General features: G+C 37.8%; 1 protein-coding gene and 2 long non-coding RNA genes across 3 annotated transcripts; 2 read left to right on the top strand and 1 right to left on the bottom strand.

The window, feature by feature from the left end:
- The first annotated feature begins 2,272 nt into the window (after positions 1-2,272).
- LOC136811356 (integrase/recombinase xerD homolog) lies at positions 2,273-2,989 on the top strand. The gene has a single exon (XM_067067967.1). The coding sequence runs from the start codon at positions 2,273-2,275 to the stop codon at positions 2,987-2,989; it is 717 nt and encodes a 238-aa protein (XP_066924068.1).
- A 5,245-nt stretch (positions 2,990-8,234) lies between these two features.
- On the top strand, positions 8,235-11,676 carry LOC136811354 (uncharacterized). Its single transcript, XR_010847230.1, has 2 exons — positions 8,235-8,415; positions 11,582-11,676. It is a non-coding gene; the product is annotated as an uncharacterized lncRNA (long non-coding RNA).
- Positions 11,677-15,141: 3,465 nt separating this feature from the next.
- LOC136811360 (uncharacterized) lies at positions 15,142-15,969 on the bottom strand. The gene is made up of 2 exons (XR_010847233.1): positions 15,858-15,969; positions 15,142-15,611 (listed from the first exon to the last, which is right to left on the bottom strand). It is a non-coding gene; the product is annotated as an uncharacterized lncRNA (long non-coding RNA).
- Positions 15,970-17,450: the final 1,481 nt, after the last annotated feature.

Genomic DNA, 17,450 nt, shown 5'->3' with positions numbered 1-17,450 from the left:
ATTCTCCACCTCTGACAAATAACATTAAAGTAATTTTACCGCCCACCCACCCAACAAATGTTTTTTTCTTGGTTTGCTCCTCCGTTTTTCTTTTCTTTCAGGTGAACACTATGGGTCGATGTCGTCAACCAATTGCCACCCAGTGCCTCTTGTTGGTCCTAGAGTTTTTCCTGATGGCAGGTTTTTTAGCCCAAGGACCGACCATTTGGGATGTGCTGTGTAAATACTAGCCGGTGGTTTCATTCTGAATCTGCCCATTTTAACATACTTTATTGTTGTGATCCTCTACACTGGCTTAGTCGCTACCAACAGTTCAATACGATATTTCTACACTGGCTTGGTCGCTACCAACAGTTCAATACGATATTTCTACACTGGCTTGGTCGCTATCCACAGTAATTTCATACCTCAGATACATGCTCGGATGCGATCCGCACGTTCACAAACATTTACACACTGGCTCGGACGCTATCCACAGTAATTTAATACCTCAGATATATGCTCGGTTGCGAACCGCACATTCTCAAACATTTACACACTGGCTCGGACGCTATCCACAGTACAGATATATGCTCGGTTGCGAACCGCACATTCTCAAACATTTACACACTGGCTCGGAAGCTATCCACAGTACAGATATATGCTCGGTTGCGAGCCGCACATTCTCAAACATTCACACACTGGCTCGGACGCTATCCACAGTACTTTAGATAAAACACACTGGCTCGGACGCTATCCACAGTAATTTAGATTCCTCATACTGGCTTGGACGCTATCCACAGTAATTTAGATGCCACACATTGGTTTGGACGCCATCCGCAATGATTGAAGTTACTTGCACATAACTTATTTTCTGTTTTGATATTCTAGGGAAACTAGGGTTGTTGGCTTACCTTCGGTAACCTTAGGGCCTCCTACATTCCTAGTGTCATTGTCCTGGCTGCTCAGCCCATACAGTGCACAGGATATTATGCTTCACTTGTTTGATTAGAGTTAAGGTACACAGCACATCCCCAATGTTACCCCAAAGCAATCCATCGATTTTCATGTTATTTCGTTTAATAAATTTTGACTCAATTCAATTATCTTGTCTCCATTCAATTATCTTGTCTCCCTTTATTGTCAGATACATGCTAGGCAAAACAGGATCTTCATTTCGGACAACAGACTAAGTGAACTTAATTCAGCCTATCCTTGATCCACATTAGGTAAAACAGGATCACCATTTTGGAATACTACTCGTGATACTTTTACTGTGTTCATTTTGAGCAACTTTATCAGTCGTTTCCCACAGGTCAGATAATTAACAACACTAAAAAATATAAGTAAGACACTTATTTTGACTTGTACTAACACAGAATAGTAGAAGAGAAGAGACAACGCGACTCTGCTTGAGGTAAAAAATCTGTATTTTTTAGATTGGTATACTGAAATAAAATAAGAGCAATTTAAAGCTAGCTACACTTACAAACGTTTAAAAACAATTATTACTGAGAGCATGAAAAGGCAATAAGGCCTAAGTTTCGTAGTATGGAAAGCTGAGAGCATGTAAAGGCAAGAAGGCCTAAGTTCCGTAGTATGGAAAGCTGAGAGCATGTAAAGGCAAGAAGGCCTAAGTTCCGTAGTATGGAAAGCTGAGAGCATGAAAAGGCAAGAAGGCCTAAAGTTCCGTAGTATGGAAAGCTGAGAGCATGAAAAGGCAAGAAGGCCTAAGTTCCGTAGTACGGAAAGCTGAGAGCATGAAAAGGCAAGAAGGCCTAAGTTCCGTAGTATGGAAAGCTGAGAGCATGTAAAGGCAAGAAGGACTAAGTTCCGTAGTATGGAAAGCTGAGAGCATGAAGAGGCAAATACGACCAAGGTACCGTAGTATGGTAACATCGAACATTAAATCAAATCGAACTTAATACGAGTTTCTAACTAGAATTAAAAGATACGAGCATCTTTAGACTCTGTAACAGTTTTTCATGTCCTTAGAGATTTTCGTTTTAGACACAAAATCCTGGTGGAATCAGTCATTTGAGAACACAGAACTTAACAACCTGAAATACTCGCTAACGACGGTGCTCGAAGCTTCACACGCAAAATCAACAAACGATAAATACTCCAAAGCCTGGCAAAAATGGATAGAATGGACATCAACAAAACCAGAAATTCAAGCAATACCAGCAAAACCACTCGACGTCGCTCTTTATCTTAACCACCTGAGACTCACTAGATCAACGAAAGGATCATAGTCATTTCCGCATTCTACGGTATCCGATGGGCTCATATTATGGCAGGATTAAACTCTCCAACCGAAGACCCATTCCTACAGTCAGTCCTTGAAGGATGTTCAAGACTCACAGCAACCCCAAAGGAAAAAATGGAACCATTAGAACCAGAAGTAATCAGAAAGCTAGTCGACAAATACAGAGAAGACCACACAATTCCAAATCTTCGATTCTTAGTACTTGCGACGATAGGTTTCACCGGATTCATGAGAGTAGAGGAAATTCTGGAATTGAAACTCGGAGACGTATGCATCAAACCCGACAGGTTAGAAATTATCGTAGAAAAGTCAAAGAATGACCAACATCATGAAGGTAACAAAATTCCAATTGCTAGATTGAACTCGAAGTACTGCCCAGTTAATATCTTCGAAGAATTTTTGCAAAAAGCCGAACTTGATATTTCAAAGGACAAACAATGTTATTTAATCCCAAGAAATTTCAAATGCAAAAAAGGCCACAGAGTTTCCAAGACTTTAGGGTTCGGTTATTCTAGAGCAAGAGAGATTTTCTTGAAATTTGTCACTCCTTTTAAAGAAGAAGGTGTTCGGTACGGTTTGCACGGTTTGAGATCAGGCGGAGCCTCGGCCGCAGCCAACAACGGAGTAAGCGACAGATTGATATCAAAACACGGACGTTGGAAATCCGAAAAAGCCAGAGATGGTTATATCAAAGATAGTATGGCCACTAGAATGAGTATTTCTAAATCCTTAGGCTTGTGATTATTACTTATTTTCTTTATCTACCACCTACCATTCTTTTTTCCACTCGGTACCACAAGACAATGCCTTTCAACGAAGCAAATGTGTCAGTTTATTAGGAGGGGTTTGACTGTGAGTAAGATTAGGTAGGAAATTAAATTTCCAACATTCGAAGATAGTTGGAAATTGATTTCCTTCCGTTTCTATGCGAACATGTTTTCTACGCATGCGTAAGCATGGAGTCTGGGACTATTCAAAAGGGCTGACAAGCCGTGTGTAGATCACTCGGTCTTTCGACTCTGGTTAGCATACTTACCAAATATTTGCGACCATTTCAATTATATCCAAATTTTTTCTTTCTTCATGTTTACATCAATACGCGACAAAGGACAAAAAGCAACAAAAGAATGTCATCAATACCATCGAACAAGCGTCAAGACCACAAAAGAAGAAATTTTATATATATATTTTTTTGTCAGTTATAAAACTTGTTATATTTATAATTGGATGGAACTTCGGTTTGGCGCAACAGTTTTCTCTTGCACGTTCTCTACGTTTGGCTCCTCAGAGAACACCTTGTTTCGCTATTTAGGGCAATAGTTTTTCACCTGATGCATCAGGACTATCACAAAAGATCAGTCCTCATCCATAGGGGTTAAAAATTTTTAATTGTATAAATATTTTTTAAGTCAATTATAAGAAAATTCTCTATTAGGGAAGGAACAACTTACTATCCAACATCGTGTAACATTTCGAAATATCGACAACGCGATTATCAGTATTCCCGGCGAGATATGCCAAAACAAAGATGCTTTGCCGACTACGTGCCAAGAAAAGAGACACACAAGAAACGATTGCACGGCCATCGACCAACTACTTACGCGACCAACCCATAATATGAATGATAACTCAAACTAGTTATTATTAATTTTTATATTATATAATTATATATACTAGAAACATGTAACCACTGCTAACCGGTACCACAAGACAATGCCTTTCAACGAAGCAAATGTGTCAGTTTATTAGGAGGGGTTTGATTGTGAGTAAGATTAGGTAGGAACTATATCTTACAGTTGACGTCAATGCAGTTAAAAATATTCTGTTGTTTTCATTGTCCTATAAAGTAAACAATAGTTTTGCTTCAATTTAAGTAAAAAGAGTTTCAACACAGGTATTTATATTTCATTTGTCTCGCTTTCACCTTCATTTGTGTACAAAAATGTTTCCAGTGCAAAAAATAAAAAATAAAAAGATGTTTTAGTTGGTTAATAATCTAATTTCAACAGCTCTTTTGATAAAACTGCAGCCCAAGAAAACCAGTGCGTTTGAAAATCTTACGTTTTATTTTCAGAAAAAATAACAAAAAATCCGTTATTTTTCCGGTACAATATTTTATACCGGGTAGCTCTAACTTCTATTAGATCACACGTTATTTATAAAAGAAACTTTGATTTTAATTTAGAAAATTAGGTTGAACCTAAAACAACCACACAATTATACCTTGATTGGCTCCCCTTTAAAGCTTGATGGGTTGGCTAATAATGAGATCTTCTCCAATTTTAGTCTCGTTCACTTTCTTGAAATTTAAATTTATCTGATTGTTGTTGGGATGGATTTCTGAATGCACATTTTGATTTTTCATTGGTTGTTTTTTCATCTTCTACCACCACGTGTGCCCTTCATTTCCATTACATCTTTGATTTCAAAAAGCTTTTCCCTCCCCTATTCCCACTACAGGGCTCAAAATTTGGAAATTTAACTAAGTTTCTCTTTGTAACTTAGAAGGTTATAAGTATTTGAAGGTCAAAAAGGTGAATACAAAATTTCAAGCTTAAGGAGTAACGGGTAGAAATAAGTAAAATTTCTCACCTTTCACATATTATCATAAATCCTGAAAAAAGAAAAAGTAAATTAATTTGTTTTAAACAATATAAAATCCCGTGGGCACAGGACCAGCAAACAACCTGGTTCAACTTTGTAATTTCGGGGAAACATTAAGTTTAAAGTAAACAATGAAGACTGAAGAAGTAGATCTTACGTCGTAAATATTTTTCATTATTGAAATGGATTATTTGGTCCAATGACCGTTCCACTTTTGACATTTTGTTTATAAGTCACGCGGATAACGTGCGGGACGTGACGCACAGGAACGATAGTTCTTCTTCTATTTTGAACGTGTGTTTTTCACAAAGATCTTCCAATTCTAAAGAAGAAGAGCCATGGTTAGGCTAAAAATATGAGGCTTTTTCTTAATATTAGCCTACGTGTTGGGATTTTCTCGCATGACCTCATGCTCCATTATAGATTACTGTAATGGCAGTTATTATGAATTTTCTTTCCTGATTATAGCAATTATACTTCTCGTTTATATATGAAAGCTAAATACCACTTACCAGAGGCCCCGTCCTGGATATTTGAAAGTCAAAAAAATAGTTAGCAAACTAAAAATGGAGAAGTTGTTTCGATAAAAATGAAAATTTCAGCTAATAAAGACTTACTTCTTATCTTACTGTTGAGGTTAAGCATGTGGAGAAAATTGTGCTGCCTTCGCTGTCCTATAAAGTAAATAATAGAGTTTTGTTTTAATTAAAGTAAATAAGCTTATCATGCTACACAGGTTTCCGCAAAGGAACAGAATTCCAGAAGATTTTTAAATGTTATGTCCTCTCTTTCGTTCAAATCAAATTTCGCACTATCTGCATCTTTCAAATAGAGTTTAGCTAATAATCAGGTAATAAAAATAATACTCTGGTATTCTTACTCTGGCGAGTAAACAATTGATTCAGCCTGAACTAATATATAGTTAAAATTATTCAGTTGTTTCATTTCTAATCACGTTACACAAGCAGATTCGTGAGAACTATTAATTGCACCAGCAGATGCATCAAAACCATTAACTCCATCAACAAATTTATTAGAACCGTAAACTCGACCAGCAGATTCATTAAAACCATCAAAAATATAACTCTGCAAGCTAACCAAACTATCGACTTCTACAACTGTTCTGTCAACGACACCAGTAGACCATCAAAATCAAAACAGAACGAGTCTGCTGGTGCACCAAATGTTTATTTTAATCGTCAGTAGCTGAATATTTTGGACTATTTTCGAATTTCTTGTTTGCATTATTTCAGTTGAAATTAGGCATTTGGGAAAGATTAGGAAGTTTGATATCCTAATATTTCCTTAAATATTTACTAAAAAAAAAATGAAAAATAAAATTCTTACCATATTTATTTTCAAATAGAAAATTGATTTTAACTTTATATTTATGAATAGATCAACAAACAAATGAACAAGATTTTGCTTCACAAATCTATCCGATCCGTTTGGGTAATCAGTTTTATCGAAGTCGTAAAAGTAATGAAACAATACTTTAGGCGTACAAACTTTCGCGAGCAGAAACTTTTGCGTGGACGAAAAATCGCAAAATTCAAGACATTTACTTTCGCGAATTTAACGGAAATTTTTTTTTCGCAAGCATAAACTTTCGCGAATGGTCCTTCCTAGAATTTTTAAAGACATTTTCTTTGCTTTCGCGAAAAGGGTCAAAATTCGCGAAAATCGCGAAAGTTTCTGTTCGCGAAAGTTCCTGTTCGTGAAAGTTTCTGTTGTACGCCTAAAGTAGATTGTAAAAAGGAAGTAAAATTAATTTTCTTTTCGCCATCGGAAACAATAGAAATCAAAAATTTTGCGGGAATCGGCGGTACATTTGTAAAAAGTAATTTCCCAATTGAAATTGAACGGGTGATAATACAATCAATATTAGCCTACGATAATTCTACGTGTTGGAATTGAAACTACTTTGAGTCATGCTCCATTGTAGATTACGGTTATAACAGTCATTATTAATATTCTTTCCCTGTGATAGCAAGTGACAATTATCATAGCTAAAATACTCATTTATATATGAAAGTTATTACCACTTACCAAAGGTTTTGTCCTGGATATCTGAAAGCCAAAAAAAGTTAGCTAAATTAATAAAAGTAAATCTCCCTGAATCTGTATTATAGAAGTTGATCATACATTTATGCTCTTGGATATCGATTGATGATAATCATATTCAACAAAATCATTATAAATCCTGAAAAAAAGAAATCTAACCAATTTTTTTTAAAGTCAAAAATCCCAGGGGCACAAGACCAGGAAACGACCTTTTTAAACTTTGTAATTTATGGGAAACATTCAATTTCATTTCATAAAATCTCCGCCCAATCTAATATTGGTTACCGCCCTCACTCGGATAGTAAATCTAGGACATCGTCCTAAACTACCCCACTTAGCTTTCAACTCGCAAAACAAGATGGCGGAACAAGAGTAAGTGTAATTAAAATTCTTTGAATTCCCCAAATATCCAAGTAATCTGACACATATTGAAAGTGATAAAAGGCTCAGCCATCACTGAGAGGATAATGGGTCATAACTAAGTTACTCATTTCACTTCGAGATACAGGAACTAGCTGGTATAGCCATAGATTCTTGTTTTGCTCGTTGTTTTGTCTGATCAGAATCGAAAGAAACAATAGGTTAAGCCCCCAGGGCTAACCGTTCCACAATACTTATTACCTGTGGTAATATGTTTTCTCTTTTATGTCACAGGATTGCCAACAAAGAGAAACAGGCAGCTGGCTCAAGTAAGAGAAGTGCTGACGTCCTGGGAGAAGATGAACTTGAAGGGCCAAGAGCTAAAGTGTCTTGTCTAGAACTTTTTGAAGAGGACAATGCAATAAACTTAAGATCAGATCTAGCGGATCAAATAAACAACTACATTCGCAGACATGTCTCGGACAAAATTCTAAAAGAGAAGATTTTGGAAGACTATCCGATTCCATCTAACATAGACAAACCTCAGAAATTGGATATGTTTATGAAGGACACTTTAACCTCTTACAAAGCATTTGCTATGGCGAGAGATAGCCAATTGTATAACATTCAGTCTGGTATACATAAGATTTTTGGACCACTGGCCAATCTTTGGGAATTGGCTGAGGAGGACAAGAAAGACCTGCTTTCTAAGGAGGATGTCCCAGACGAGGTGAAGGAAAAGATGGAGGAAATGTGCCGTTCCTTTACCAATGTTATTGCACTTGTCGGACAGGCGTCGAACAAAGTTGCATATTATAGACGTTTAAACATGGTTGAAAATATGACAGGCGACTCTAAGAGAGCCAAGGAACTTCTAAGTGAAAATGAAGAAGTTTTCAATGAAAAATCTTGCAACCTTTTTGGTGAAAAGTTTGAGGATCTCATTGACAAGTTAGCCAAATCCAAAAAGAAATCAAAAGATGCATTGTCTAATCTTGCATCACCCAAGCCGGTATCCAAGAAGCCCTTTCACAGGAGCTCTCTATCAAATGCAGATCAAGGAGGAGATAGGGGGCGTGGAAACCGAGGTGCCTTCAGTGGTTGGTTGGCCAGGAGTCAGTCATCCTTCAACAAAAGAGGTAAGCCATCCTCCTTCAAATCTTCTGGAAATTCTACCAATGGGGAAATTTCCAAATGTTCTCCCAGCAATAAAGGGGCTTTTTCCAAAGGAGATCCCTCAAACACCATTAGCAGGAAGGACAAAGTTCTTCCTGGAAAACTGGAAGAAACTAACAAGCGATCAGATTTTATTAGAGATGGTGAGCGGGTACAGAATCCCTTTTCTAGAAAACCCTCCCCCAGTTTTGAGACAAAACCCTTACGTTTCTCAAGTAAGTCAGGACATGAGGGAATTAATCCAGGAAGAGGTGAAAAGTATGTTGCTCAAAGGGGCAATCGTGACAGTGACACCATCACCAGAACAGTTTGTCAGCCCTCTATTTTTGGTGCCAAAGAAAGACCAGGGGCAAAGGCCAGTGATAAATCTGAAAAACTTGAACAAATTTATTCCATACGAACACTTCAAGATGGAGGGATTATTTTTAGTGAAGGAAATTCTGAAGCAGGGGGACTGGATGTTAAAAAATCGATCTCAAGGATGCATATTTCGCCATACCTTTAGATCAGCATTCTCAGAGGTTTGTGAGATTCGAATGGGACAAGACCCTATACCAATTCCAGTGTCTCTGTTTCGGTTTATCTCCAGCTCCAAGAGTGTTTTCAAAAATTCTGAAGGTTCCAATTTCACTTCTGAGGAGATTAGGGATTCGTTTAATCATATTTCTGGACGATATCCTGCTAATAGCCTCGACTCCAGAGGAGTTGAGACAGATGAGGGACACAACTATTTTCCTTTTGCAAAGTCTTGGGTTTCTAATAAATGTCAAGAAGTCAGTTTTCGAACCAACCCAAAGATAGAATTCTTGGGGATGATAATAGACTCAATCAAAATGACTCTAAGCCTTCCAGAAGAGAAGGTGGTTGCCATAAAGAAGCAATGCTCAGAAATGTTAGAAAAGGAAAAGGTTCCCCTGAGGGAGTTATCGAAACTAGTGGGCAGGTTGTCTGCCTCAATGCTAGCAATATTACCAGCACCCCTTCAATACAGGAGCCTTCAACGACAACAGATTTCAGAGTTGAAGGAACAGGGTTCATACAATCACGTAGTGGAATTGACAGAGGAGGTGAAAAAGGAAATAAATTGGTGGCTCTTGAACCTAGAACTTTACAATGGGAGGAGTCTAATAAGTAATTACAGATAGTAATCCAAACGGATGCCTCCAAACCAGGATGGGGAGCTGCTTGTCGGAGTTTAAGAACAGGGGTCCATGGTCTCTGGAGGAACAGCAGGAACATATAAATGTTTTGGAATTAAAAGCAGCCAGGATAGGTCTATTGACATTCATACCAAGGTTCAGGGTAACGTCGGTTCATATTCAGATGGACAATACAGTAGCCTTGAAGTATCTCCTAAAAATGGGGGGGACCAAGAGTGCCGCTATGAATCAGATAAGCAAGGAAATCTGGGATTTTTTGATGGCAGGCAAGATCACCCTTACTGCCGAATACCTCCCGGGGAAAAAGAACATAGAGGCGGACACGGAATCCAGAAGGAGGGACTCCAGCGAATGGAAATTAAAACCATCCCTATTCAGAAGACTGAGTCAGGTGAGGGGCACCCGGACATAGATCTGTTTGCATCCAGAGTGTCGAACCAGGTTCCAGCTTATTTTTCTTGGAAATGGATCCTTTCAGCCAGGGGCAGGATGCCTTCCAACAGGATTGGAGAAATGTCAGAGGTTATGCCTTTCCCCCCTTCTCCCTAATAGGAAGGGTGCTAAGGAAAATAGTATCAGACCAAACCATGGTTCTTCTGATAACACCAGCCTGGCAGGGGCAGCCTTGGTATCCAATAGCACTTCAATTGTCAGTAATGAATCCAATTCTTTTACCTATGGAAGAAGACCTTCTGAAACATCAAGGAAAGGTTCATCCTCTAGTCTCGAACAGGTCCCTCAGGCTGATTGCATGGATGTTGTCAGGGAACAGCTTGCTTCAAAAGGCGTATCAGAGAAATCTTCGGACCTTATCGTCAACTCCAGAAGATCAGGAACTCAATCTCATTACAAATCGGCCTGGGAAAGTGGGCTAGCTGGTGTATGGAACAAAAGATTGATCCCGTTCGATGTCCTGTAAAGCATATTCTAGATTTTCTTACTGATCTGTGTACAAAGGGACTCCAATATAGTACTATAGGTGGGTACAGATCAGCAATTTCAGCTTTCCATGAAAATTGTGATGGGTCTTCGATAGGGGAACATCCTCTTGTCAAAAGGCTGATGGTTGGTATTTTCAACAAGAGACCACCTCAACCTCGTTATGGATTCACTTGGGACGTTGAAACGGTCCTTAGGTACATAAATGGTCTAGATTCTTCTACAATAGACATTAAGTTACTGTCATTAAAACTAACAGTACTGTTGGCCTTAACCGGGGCATCCAGGGCTTCGGAACTTAACATTCTTGATACAAAGTTTCTATCTAAGTATTCTTCAGTTTACATCTTTGAACTAGATGGTGTAACTAAAACACAAAAGCCTGGGGATTCGCCGACTAAAATAAAATTGTTCAGATTTCAGGAGAACTTATCTCTTTGTGTGTGCCATACAATAGACGAGTTCTTGTCTAGAGCTAAGGAACGAAGGGGAACGGAAACTAGACTCCTAATATCACATATCAAACCATATAGAAGAGTTTCTACAGACACAGTTTCAAGGTGGTTAAAAACGATAATTGGATTAGCTGGCATTGATACTAAGATTTTTAAAGGACATTCTACAAGATCAGCGACCACTTCTAAAGCTTCCAGTCTGGGGATCTCTGTGAGGGAGATCTTAGAAAGAGCTAATTGGACAAATGAGTCCACTTTCCAAAAATTTTACAACAGAAAAATTGATCCTGGTAAAGGGGAGAAATTCCAAAAGGCCTTATTGAGTAGCTTTGAACAGGGGTAGTTTAGGACGATGTCCTAGATTTACTATCCGAGTGAGGGCGGTAACCAATATTAGATTGGGCGGAGATTTTATGAAATGAAATTGAGGATTGTGCAAGGGCCCGAAGGGCCCGCAGTGCAATCCCGATTTTATGAATAAAATCGAAGCCAACGATCTAATATTGCCCGCCCACCATCTCCCTTATTGGTGTTTCATTTCATAAAATATGTTTTATTTTTTCTCTACTTGTCAGGTAATTCTGCTTTCAGAGGACGCGGACGTGGCCGAGGAAGATTTGGTGGATGATTGAAATATTATTTCAATGAAAGATACGATTCTTAAACTAAATATTGATATTGTTTCTTTCTTTCTTTATGTTTTATCCCGGACTTGTCCTAGATTTACGATGCGAGTGAGGGCGGTAACCAATATTAGATCGTTGGCTTCGATTTTATTCATAAAATCGGGATTGCACTGCGGGCCCTTCGGGCCCTTGCACAATCCTCAAGTTTAAAATAAACAATTAAGACTGAAGCAGTAGATATTTCAGTTTTCTTTTAATCTTACGTCGTAAATATTTTTCATTCAAATTCAATTGTTGGTCCAGTGACCATTCCACTTTTTACGTCCTGCTCATCTGTAAAGAATAAGATAATTAAAGATCGTATCAAAAGAATGTCGGAAACATTTTTCTACACATTCACGCATTCATGCAACGGAAGATGCCCATTCACGCAAACTGCTGGGGCCCTCTAAAGTAAACAATAAAGACTGAAGCAGTAGATATTTCAGTTTTCTTTTAATCTTACGTCGTAAATATTTTTCATTCAAATACAATATTTGGCCCATTGACCGTTCCACTTTTCACGTCCTGCTCATCTGTAAAGAGTAAGATAATTAAAGATCGTATCAAAAATATGTCAGAAACATTTTTCTACGCATTTTCTCAACACTCATTTTAATAAGCATAATGCTTAAAAAGTTATAAAGCATCGAATGGATAACTCTAAGAGGAATATTCTTAAGATTAAAGATTTCTAAAAGATTTTAAAAATGAAGAAGAAAAATATCAGAAGATGAAAAAAAAATGTTTTTGCTTTAAGAATCGGAACATAACACCTTTTGAGATATATGACCCTCGCCGATTCGGAATATGTATCAGCCTATTAGACTTTTAAAAAACGGCTTAAATTTAGCTAAAATGCCAAAAACTGACTCGGATTGAGAGTTACTGAGTAAGATTGATGCTATTGACGTCGTCGGCCGTCTTAATGATACTTACACGTCACCCTGAAAATGAATGGTGCCATGATACACGAAAAAGAAAGTTCTTCTTCAATTTTGAAGGAATCTAAAATTGAATTAAGAAAGATTACATATTTTGAAACGAAAATGAAAAGTACAAACAAAGAAAAATAATTGAAAAGAAACTTATTACAACAATTTTGGATTTAACACAGTTTAAATCGTGGTTTAACTTTTATTTGATAAGCGCCACAGTATTGGATTGGCTGGGTGGCCGCCCTCTGCCAACTGAGTCTACTTTGCTAATAACCACGTGACGTCATGTTCATAATGGCTATCGCAACTCCCTGTTCAAGACGACGCTCTAACTGAAAGCTGACAGGATGAAATATTTTTATTGAATCTTCCAATATCTCTTGGGGTTGATGAGGCCCCCCCCAGTGGACCCAAATTTCACGCATTCACGCAAAAAATTTTCGCAATTCACGCATTCACGTAAGTTTTTCTCGAAATTCACGCAAACCCAATTTTTTGGGAAATCGGGGAAATTTTCGGAAAAATCGGGGAAAATATCAAGAATAGAGGTCTTGCGTAATTTACGTAATTTCTGCCATTATGGAGTAAAACGTTCGATTTACATAAAAAAGTATGACTGTACTGGAGATATTATTCGACCGGATCTGGTCATGCACTTGAGAAAAACTTAACTCAGTAGTGATTTTTTCCTGTAGACCTGACTATAAAACACCATGTTTGGTAGCGTCATAAGAAGCCCCCAAGAAAGTGTTACGTAATTTTTCAACTTTAATCACATGCCATCACGCAAAATATTCCAGGGGATGTCAATCGAAAAATTCGATTACCGAATCAATCGAACTTAATCGAAGCCAATCGAATGATTGATTTTCGATTAGCCGAATTGATCGAACGCCAATCGAATTTCACATCTTTTTTTTTATTGGATTCGATTACCGTTCGATTGGTGTTCGATTGACGTTCGATTAGTTTCGATTAGCTTCGATTGTATATACTTTTCGATCGATTCGATTAGTTCGATTAATGTTCGATCAATTCGATTTATGTTCGATGGCATTCGATTAATTCGATTTATGTTCGATTGGCATTCGATTGATTCCATTTATGTTCGATTGGCACTCGATCAAATTTTGTTCCGTTTTTTTTGTAATTTCGATCTTCGTGGTTCCGTATTTCCTCTATACCGCCTCCCTTAATATAAGAGCTGCACCGTAATCTCAAGTTTCGAAATAAGCGCCTCCCCCAATAAGCCCCGCCATCCAATAATAGCCGGATTGATCGAGTGCGGCTCGCGTATTAAGTGTGAACCAACCCCACAGAACTATCTCAGTAGTAATAATTAAAGACACTCCAGAAATATAAATAAAATCTTAAGTTCGAAATTAGCGCTGAAATAGGATACGAACGGTATTTCGGAATTGCGGAATTCGACCTTGTTTTCTTCGGAATTTGAAAAATTCCCTACCCTTAGAGAGACTTTTTTCAATTTTTTCTTTCTTTCTGAATCAAAAAAAATTTCCTAGAAATCTTGAATTTTCCGACCCTTAGAGAGACTGAGATGAATATTTGTGATTTTTGCTACCCTCTTGTTAGAGAGACTTTGAAAGGTGAAAACGCCGACCCTTACCGTCCGCACATACCTATCACCCATTTTTGCCTTAGTACCCCCCCCCCCCCATGAATTAAGCAAACATTCTTCCGCTAACTTCTTTTGGTGGGAAGGGAATTTCAAGGTGGTGTTACCGTAAGTCCAGATGACTTCGGCCACTCAAAATCAAAAATATGAAAATATATCTGTCTGTTGTTAGTAATTACGGCTCGTTAAATGTTCACGTATATTTTTACGATTACTAGGCAGTAAACCGGTTTGGTGGGATCGTGTTAAGTAACAACCTGCTTATCAATTAATTGTTTTTCCGATTTCATTTTTAGGCCTTGTCCTCTTTGGAATCAGGATGGATCAAGAAACGAAGTTTATAAGAACAAACTAACTCTGCAAGCATTTGCTTTGTGTTTGTTGTTTTACCGAAGCTGTAGCGATTACATGTCAAAAGGAAAAGCGAGCAACAGTAGAACATAATAATCTGCCCTACACACTTGTATCACAGAACCCGGTGGGACCTAACACGGGAAATTGCAGTTGTAAATTTCTGTTGCAAAATATCTTATTGGGGAAGAAGATTTGGGGTTTAATTAAGTCGGGGAAAAATTGTGACGGGATAAACCTTTGTTAACTTTTCAAAATTGTCATCATTTCCCCCCGAATTGTCCTAGTTCATCTCCTTTTTGAAGTTCTATTGAAAAACTCAACCCTTAAAAATGACTGAATTACTCAATGGATCTTTCTCTTTCCCCCAATTGGAATTTCTATCTTCTCTCCATTGGGTAAATTCACCAATAACTGCGACATGACCTCTCCGATTTCACTAAACTGGGAATCAAACGCAAGTGTAAAATTTGATGATACTCTGTTTGGTTATTGTAAAGCCCCAGCGTGTGGACATAAACGGATGATATACACTTTCCCGGACATTTACTGACACACATAGACGTACATTTTTTATATTTCATATATAACACCCCTTTCTCAGTGACCCAGTGAAGTTTTAAAACCCACCGGGTCTGACTATAGGGTCTCCAAAACTCACTAAGTGATAACTTTTAACTTCGTCGGGTAGGGAAAAAGTAATCTCAAGTAATATTCCAAGAATTCTTAAAAAAATTAACGATTGTTGGGGGGTAAGACCATAAATAAGATCTTTGATTTGGGTTCTATGTAATTCTTTCACCGGGTTATCCATCAAGTGGGGCTGACCGGGTCACTGATATAGGGGAATAGTAAAAATATTTGCATAAATGATCTCCGTGGATACAGTCGGGTGCATAATTCTTAGCGCTTCGATGGCGAATAAATGATTTTCCTGTCGTGTTTTAGTCAAGTTGACAATTAAGGGTCTTGTCTACCTGAGAACGATCTCGATTATCGGTTCATCCAGTGGTTCCTATAAAAACAACGAATGAATAAAAATAGGTATATTCAGGGCTTCATTACCTTAGCTCTTTAGATAGAAAGCACAACCAAACCCATCGAATGTTTATTAGACATGTAAAGAAATTTAGAGTTAACGTTATCACAAAACTTAATAAGCGGGTGGGGGGTTAAAAAAATGTCTTGGGTGGAAAACTTTCGAAAAATTAATTAGTGCCCCGCCCCCTCCCCCAGCTATTAGGTACCCGAGAGTACTTACTTGTACACTATTCCGCACTTTCACGGTATCCCTCCTTTTTATGTCATTATATACCGCCACGCGTCATTGATACTACCTAGAACGCAAATTTTAATGTCAAAATCCTGGAAATTAGAAGATGTAACTTACTTTATCTATGTTGGGATAAATTTTTGTCATTCAGTAGTCTACGACCTAAAATGAGGGTGCATGATAAAATTATTTTACTAGAAGAAAGATACATATTAAAATGGTATAAGGGATGACGATAAAATCAGGTGAAAACATTCGAGAACGAAATACCTTTTCCAAAATCTCTGCTTTTCCTAATTGTATGCCGTCCAATATGACGATGCGTGGACTTCTCAGTCCGGGATACTTGATAGCTGTACCATTATTCGACGTGTCGATTTGGAATATCTTGAAAGAAAAGCAATATATTCAAATTATTTTAATCTTCAACCGGTTAAACCACATTTAATACCGATCAAATATGAAACAGTTGACACACAACAGCTTTCAAAACCAAGACATTTTTAAATGTCCGTCATGTGACGCTAGAATATCTTTCAATCCCTAAACCGGCGAAATTCTGGATTCATTGACTTAAATCAAAATACCTTACGTGTCCGCCGCCTTAGGTGGATTAAACTCCGTGGAGTAATTAAAAACGGTAAATTCGTGATTTTCATGAATTTTCGCCCTTTTCGCGAAACTTAGTTCTTGCTAAATTGAAAATCCGTTTAACTAAAGAAATTGGTGCGTATTTCCTTCGTTGTGAGACAGGGATGTAATGGGTATTCCCTTCGTTGCGAGAAAGGGTTGTAATGTGTATTACATTCGTTGTGAGAAAGGGTGTAATGTGTATTCCCTTCGTTGCGAGAAAGGGGTGTAATGTGTATTCCCTTCGTTGTGAGAAAGGGGTGTAATGTGTATTCCCTTCGTTGCGAGAAAGGGGTGTAATGTGTATTCCCTTCGTTGCGAGAAAGGGGTGTAATGTGTATTCCCTTCGTTGTGAGAAGGGGGTGTAATGTGTATCCCTTCGTTGTGAGACAGGGAAATAGGAAATCTCACATACACACTCGCACGAGACAGGGATGTAATATGGTATTTCCTTCGTTGGACCCGAGAGGCGGGGAGAGCTAAAATGCCATTTGCATGAGACAGGGATATACGTATCTGATAAAATTATATTTCTTCGGGAAATTCTCGTATCTTTCCGTCCCCTTTTTACGTTGCCTTAATATACATCTTGAATTAATGCTTGTGAAAGAACATGAAAGAGCAAGCTTTTAAACTTTTATCCCGCTCACTTTTATCGATCGTGATATAAAGAGGCCCTCAAAAATATCCTTGAACTCATTTGCATGTCAATGAACTTCATAAAGTAACTCTCGCAGGAAATCTACAAAATGTGACGTCATTCTAATTAGATCGTGCAACAGTTTAACAACAACTTAATCAATTGACATGAATATTTCAAGTTGTCAACATAGGGTTATTATCCAAAATAAGCTAAAAAATAGGGTCAACTTTAAGGGGTTATAGCTCGTCAAAGATTCATCATTTTTCAAAAAGATTTTGTACACTTTACAATTGGTCTATTATATGCAG

This window comes from Clytia hemisphaerica, unplaced genomic scaffold, assembly GCF_902728285.1.
Source record: "Clytia hemisphaerica strain Z4C2 unplaced genomic scaffold, Clytia hemisphaerica genome assembly, whole genome shotgun sequence".
NCBI lineage: Eukaryota > Metazoa > Cnidaria > Hydrozoa > Leptothecata > Clytiidae > Clytia > Clytia hemisphaerica.
This window is presented reverse-complemented; position numbering and strand designations above follow the sequence as displayed.